At 29.8% G+C, this 7,453-nt stretch overlaps 1 protein-coding gene across 1 annotated transcript in view; it reads left to right on the top strand.

Annotated features, from left to right (window-relative positions):
* Nucleotides 6,290–7,453, top strand: part of LOC104748216 (probable polygalacturonase At3g15720) — a 1,530-nt gene continuing 366 nt past the window's right edge. The window contains exons 1-5 of the mRNA XM_010469891.1: nucleotides 6,290–6,342; nucleotides 6,498–6,614; nucleotides 6,683–6,817; nucleotides 6,936–7,094; nucleotides 7,193–7,440. Coding sequence (XP_010468193.1) covers nucleotides 6,340–6,342; nucleotides 6,498–6,614; nucleotides 6,683–6,817; nucleotides 6,936–7,094; nucleotides 7,193–7,440 — 662 coding nt within the window. The 5' untranslated portion in view covers nucleotides 6,290–6,339. The remainder of the gene's footprint in view (nucleotides 6,343–6,497; nucleotides 6,615–6,682; nucleotides 6,818–6,935; nucleotides 7,095–7,192; nucleotides 7,441–7,453) is intronic.

The raw sequence follows: 7,453 nt of genomic DNA, 5'->3' as shown, positions 1-7,453 counted from the left end.
AAAAAAAAAAAAAAAAAAAAAAAAAAAAAAAAAATAGTACGTGTTCGCATCATTACATGACCCACTCAATACTACTCATAGTAATTTAATAATGTGCTTCATCGTTGGATCTCTCACACATCTTTGTAATGGTATAAAGATTGGATAGTTGTATCAAATTATCTCACATTCCGAACGTGGGGTTGGTGGTTATACAATGTATTTTCTTTATTTTTTTTTTTTAAATCTGTATCAAGTTATTTTATTGGTGGGGATTAATGTCTTTATATAACAGTTAATTACAACGCAACCATATCATATCAACGCTAACGCTTAAGAGAAAAATCCTAATCTTTAGAGAGCTTTACTAATTATGACTTCAAATATCTCTTTTCTATATCATCTTTATTAGAAGAATATCTATGTGGTGGACATTACCAAATTACCAATATAATATCATTTGTTGGAGGAATAACTATATAAGAAGCACGATGCAAGGAGAAATTGGCGTAAACCTTAACTGTAGCATCACGGTGATACAATGCACCAACCTTATCTTAATCAATAGTATCAACTTAATCATTGGTGCAACCGGGAAGATCTACATGTATCTTCATATATATACAATCAATACTTAAGGCACGACTTTTGATATGCATGGAGTCACCCGAAATTTGTCTCTTAACTTCAGTCAGATTACTAGCTGATAAAATAAAATAAAGATTACTAGCTAATGTTTAGTGACGATCTAAATGCTTCTGATTCTTAGCATGAGTTTTGATTCATGACTTACACTATTATCCAAAAAATGTGGTTAACACAAAACGAGAAGGAATAGGTGATAAAGCGGTATACACCAAGCAACACTAGTAGTGCAATGGCGGCAATAACTAATGCAATTGGATACTCCTATAAATTATTATATCATATAATACAGTTGAACTTCTATAAATTAATACTCTTAAAATTAATATTCGCTATAAATTAATAAATTCGGTGTAAAAAATGACACATTTCTATAAATTAATAAGATAATAATTTTTTGGAAATTCTATGTAAAAATATAGTCCCATCAATATCATAAATTAATAATCAAATAATATATATATATATAAGAAAATCTAGTGAAATACGACTCTATTGTTGTTTGTATATTCTTGAATTTGCATTCTTATTAGAGTGCATCTCTAATCTTTTTCATTGTCGTTTTTTCAAATCGCATCCAAAAAATATTAAGAGTTCTAAATGCGGTAATTGCTTCTTTATATGTAATTGGTTCTAAAATTACCATAATATTTAATTCGACTTCATCATTACCATGAATGATACTAGTAGCAATTTCTTTAAACTCTAAACTTCTAACATCTATCACTTTTACCTAAACTCTTAACTTAACAATTACGATAGACAAGATTACAAACTAAGAAAATTCTTTAAAAATATAAATGATAACAAGAGTATCTTATTTTGTAATACAAAATTTTCAAAATTATGAAAATTAAAAATCTCTTTTATTAATTTATCGATAAATTAATAATTATTAATTTATCGATAAATTAAAACCTTTATAAATTAATAAAATTTCATGGTCCCGACCTTATTAATTTATAGAAGTTTGACTGTATATTGAATCGCCATTTGTTTGAATGATCGTTATAATTTGCATTGGTCATTGAAAAACCGGTGTCACCTGCACCTTATTTACCGGAACATAATTACTTTGTATTGTCCGTTTATAATTACCTTAGTTATTTTTCTTTACAACAAAGATTTGTGTTCCAAAAATTACATAATGGTTACATAAAATGGGCGTATCTGTCTGTTGAGTGTTGACTAAGCTTATAAGAAAATATATTTTCGCTATCTTTTCAGGATCATTTATGCCGCATCAACATGTAAATGATCAATTGATCAAATCCTTTATTTCTTGCCATCCTTATATAAAACCCGATATTTTCTAATTTTATTCTAAACCTACTAAAATGTATGGTAAGACACGTTAATCCTTATCACTTTGCTCCAACTTTTTTATCTCTTCTGAAATTGTCAAAATCATGAAATTTTATCGTTTCAGTGCCAAAAAAAAAAAAAAACAAAAAACAAAGCAGCCAATATATCTAAGTATCTATCTAACCACTTAATTGTATCTGAAACAATGCAGGAATAATTTTGGATTATATTCTTGTTGTGTACAGTGTACTATACAATATTTTTCTCCCAAATAGTTGATGTCACCAAATACGGAGCTGTTCGAGATCAAAAGACTGATGCCTCACGTGTGCACCACATGTCACTTTAATACGTGTATTCGTGTGTACATTTATTATTTATGCACCTATACTAATATTTTTGCAGCTTCCTTTGACAAAAAATTCATTTTAGAAATAATAAGCATTTAATGCATTAATTTTAATATTAGTTACCAGAAATTTGAAAATTAATTATATGAAAGATTTTTGAAAAATAAAGAAATATTTATACTTCATTCAAACATAAATATATGCTTCCATTTTATTTATATTTGAATTATCTTGAATTATTCTGTAATACATTTAGTTAATAAAAATTATGATTTTTTCCTACATATAATGTAATACAAATTTTTAAAAATGGACAATATCCCACATCGCCTAAAAAATTGGGCAGTGGTTAAGAGTCATACTATAAAAAAAAACTATAATGATTCTGCATACAAATAAGTAGAAAGCTTGATTTATCAGGCATACAAACTTAAAAACTTTTATTTTGTTTATTCCGGTTCTTTATTTTAAAGATTTTTTAAAATTTAAATATTATAGATAATTAAAACTGTTAAAAATTTAAATATTTATATTTTATAAAAGTATAAATATTATAAATATTTATATTTTTTAGAAAGTTAAACTTTATAAAATATTAACAATATTAATAATATTTAAATGTTTATGAAGTTTCAAACTTTATAAGAATTTTAATTATTATAAATATTTCCACTTTTTAAAAAAATAAAAAGACTTTTAAAATATTAATAATATATTTAAACTTTTACGAAACTTCAAATATGAGAAATACTCAACCATTTTAAGAATTCTAAATACTATAAATATTTAAACTTTATAAGAAGCGTCAATCTTATAAAATGTAAATGGTTACAATCTTAATAAATAACCTATCAACTCAGTCTAATATTTATAATACAAAAAAATAAATATTAAAAATTAAGATGATATAGTGCAAGTTAAAATATTTTGGGACGGGGTTATATAGCGGGACGGGTTTTGTCGATATTTATATAAATTTCAAATATCATTAATTCGGTGTTACACGTGTACAACATAATTTCATTATTTTGTTAACACTATCGGTATAAGATAATAGATATATCTAATTAAATTGATTAAATAAATATTATGTAAAAATTAAATTATATTACGGTATTATATGGTTTAAACCATAAAATTAACAATTATTATATAATTATAACATACTTAATATATAAATACAGCTTATAATTTAAATGTTTTAGTTATAAATAATTTACCGTGATATATTGCGGGTCCTAATCTAGTTATAATGTTATACGCGGAGCAGCATGTGCTGCAAATACGGCTGCATCGCGATTGTAGCCCACTAGGAACAAATAATGTAAAGTAAACCGTAGATTGCAGGGGACTTTATTTTGAAGCACATCAACTTAGGCTTTGAATGGAGAAACATATCATGCAGAGCAGATTAAGTGGTTCAAGCAGATCAAACAGAATAAAAGTAGATTAAATATTTGGTTGTTCAAATGCAAATCAAGGTGAACATCATCAAAAAAACTGTAGACCATATTTTCATGTATTTCTCTTGCATTTACCACAAAAAGACAAAAAAATGAACTACACACCGTTCATCTGCATTAACTTTAAAAAAAAAAAAAATTGAATGGTAACTTAGTGATAAAATTATTATATTATCTGTTATTTTTCTGTCATCCCATTCAAAACCTTAATATCCGTTGATGGACCCGGTGAAATTCCCGTATGCAGCAGTAATGCTCACGGAAAAGTTTTTGATACGCAGCCACTGATGATTTGTCTCTTTACCTTTGCGTGGTTAGTGATTAATTACTAGTGTTGTACCCATGATCTGTCATCTCGGGCAATAGGCAAAGGGCCTAGGCCGGGGTTGTTCAGTGGGCCAAGAGCGTATTACTGATCGGCCCATCAGGCCCGGAGGAAGGAAGAGAGCGCGGAGATGCTTCGTGTTGGTCAGCTCGCAGCTCGGGCCCGGTCAAAGATTCCCGCATTCAAGAGGATTAATTAGGCTGCGCAACTCGTGTCCTATTAATTGTGCATTAATTAGGTAATAAATTGGTCGGTATAAATATGTAAGGGGGGTGTCACTTGTGAAAGGATCGAAAAAAAACTTTTACTCTCAAGCAATAATACACTTTTTGCACTCAAATACTCTCAGTTTAGTTCGGAACTATTAAACGGTGATAAACTCCTCCGCATTCGAATCACTTCGGAAGGGGAACTTGATTTCAGTTCTCACAACTAGCTAGCGTGAAATACTATCTATCAACTTAAGACTAGTTTAATCACAATAATAAATGTGGGATTTACAGAATTATCAATTTCGGTTTTAATGTTTTACTATAACATATAAGAAAGAAAAAGGTGGAATTGTCGATTACGGATACATTCTGAGAGAAACAAGATATGAAAAAACGATTCAGTATTGCATAATTATTTGGCTTTAACTCTCTCGCTATTTCATCGTTCTTCTTCTTTTTTTTTTGCTTAGATTTAGATAAATATTGTGGCCACAGAAGCTCTATTAGACCCATTTCCTTGTGTGTTTCTGATATTATTTACATCTAGCTTAAAAAGATAGACTTTAATTTTAGAGATCATGAGACTTTTTTAGTCGACCCAAGAAAAAGTTGTAGTAGAGATCGTAGAATTTTAAGCACAGCTCCTGATCTTTGTCATATGGGCCAAAAATGAGCCTGGTCGTTACACATTCCGCTGAAACATGTATTTAGGCCTGTATATTGAATAATATGATTCTGAGCTACTGATGGAAAGAAAATTAAATTTTTACAATAATAATACTATTATACGACAACTAGTATGATAATTTATTTTATTTTTGTTCTTTCGAAACCTAAAGAAAAAGCTAAAATATTGAAAACCCAAACCAAAAGCTAAGCAGAAACAAAAAGAAATAGAAAAGCGAAATATGAAGTCAAAAGTAGACAGAAAAGAGAAGAAGCGAACGGAAGTTTCTTTGGATTCTTCAAACTAAAGAAATCAGTTATACTTCCGGATTATCATCAGTCACATTTAATATGATCTGTAACAAATCGAAATATAAAATTATACAAGCAAGGAACAAAAATCAGGAAAGCATACAAATATAGTGAGTTAATTTTATTCGCTGCCCCTTGCCAAGTTCTAGGTGTGCAAACCAATAAAAACTCTGTCATTCACTGCCCAGTTACAAGTTCAAGGTCTGAAAAATCCAATAAACATTGTCATTCGCTGCCCGATCTCAAAGTTCTAGGTCTGAAAACCAATAAGCTTTGTCAAAAGTATACAAAAAAAAAAGAAAAAAAAGTAGACAAATATTGCATGATATTTTATTTTTGTTGATAGGATAAAATAAAAACATGCCACACTTATTTTGGAGTCCGTGGACCACTAAAACTTCCAAGTTCGGAATCATAAAATTATAAGTATATCTCAATGACCAAGATTTTGGATGTTCTCTTTTAAGACTTCCAAAATTTTAGCGATAGAAAAATACTCCATCCGTTTCAAAATATAAGATGTTTTGGAGAAGTTTGTTGTTTCATAATATAAGATGTTTTTAAATTTCAATGCAACTTTTAGATTAGTTTAGTATTTTATATTATGCAGTATTGTTTCTGATTGGTTAAACTTTTTAAAAGTAAAGATTTCTTAATCTGCGTGTTTTGCTTAAAACATCCTATATTTTGAAACGGAGAAAGTATCAATTTAGTTTGTATATATATGGAAGTTTTTTTTATAAATATTTTTCCTTATACTTTTGTTATATTTTTAGTAATTTGCTTTAAAATTGTTCTAAATGAATACACAATTATTAAATATTTTTTCTGTAGATAACAGTAATAGTAAGACAATGGTACGTACTTTTATGACATCCTTTTTATTTATTACTAATAATTACAGTGCCCACTCTGACCCCCTCATGGACACTGGTAATTAATACTCCAGTTTCCAGTATATAAAATTTACTTGTTGATGTATCATCTTTTTTATTAAGTAACTTAAATATACATATACCTATACATATTTTTGGATTTCACATACGTTGTCTTCTACTGTCCCACACACATATCCGCTGAAAATGGTAAAGCTCTTTAGCATCTTCTTTTCTTTGTAAATATGGCATCTATATAATTAGTATATAGTAAAGCCTTCGCTTGAACAATCTATGTTCTTATACTGTAAATATATTCATTTTAGTTCATGGTTTAACTCTTCTTTCTCCAATAATATATGAAGAAGAAGGCTTGGTTCTTAAATTTCTCACTGCTCATTCTCCATATCTTCACTTCTTCGAATGCATTGGATGTTACTCAATTCGGAGCGGTTGGAGATGGAGTTACAGACGATTCGCAGGTAATTTATATTAGTCTTGTAGTTCTAATTTTGTTCATAAAGTTTCCTAAAAATTATAAACTTTGTAGGCGTTCTTGAAAGCTTGGGAAGCTGTCTGTAGCGGAACACGAGATGGGCAGCTTGTCGTGCCGGCAGGGATGACATTTCTGTTACAGCCCCTGAAGTTTCAAGGTTCTTGCAAATCGGCCCCTATTTTTGTTCAGGTACTCTGTTTTTCCCCTGTTTTCTGTTTTTGATATTAATGAAGAATTTGCTTCTTCTTTTTTTCTGTTAAAGTAATGAAGACTTTGCTGAGGTAAGTAATTAGTAATTTAAATGAAGATTTTAGGCAATCTGGTTGCATCGAGTAAAGGAAATTGGAAAGGAGACAAAGATCAATGGATTCTTTTTGCAGACATTGAAGGACTTGTGGTTGAAGGTGACGGCGAAATTAACGGCCAGGGTTCGAGCTGGTGGGAACACAAAGGCTCCAGACCTACCGTGAGTGTCACGTTAGATGTTTCATTTTCCAAAACATTGATTCGTTTTGTTTGCAGTTTTATGAAAATTAAATAAAACGAGATATTCTGAGGTATTAGGCATTGAAGTTCAAGAGCTGCAACAACCTTAGATTGAGTGGATTAACGCACGTAGATAGTCCAATGGCTCACATTCACATTAACGATTGCAACTACGTGACCATCTCAAGTCTCCGGATAAATGCGCCGGAATCAAGTCCTAACACTGATGGCATCGACGTAGGCGGTTCATCCAACGTTGTCATCCAAGACTGCCTCATCGCAACCGGTATGAAAACTCAATTTCTAACTACTTTTGGGGACTCTTGGCAATTTTTTAGT

The sequence above is a fragment of the Camelina sativa genome, chromosome 15 (genome assembly GCF_000633955.1).
Source record: "Camelina sativa cultivar DH55 chromosome 15, Cs, whole genome shotgun sequence".
Taxonomy (NCBI): domain Eukaryota; kingdom Viridiplantae; phylum Streptophyta; class Magnoliopsida; order Brassicales; family Brassicaceae; genus Camelina; species Camelina sativa.
Note: the sequence above shows the minus strand (reverse complement) of the source record. Positions and strands in the feature narration are given on the sequence as shown.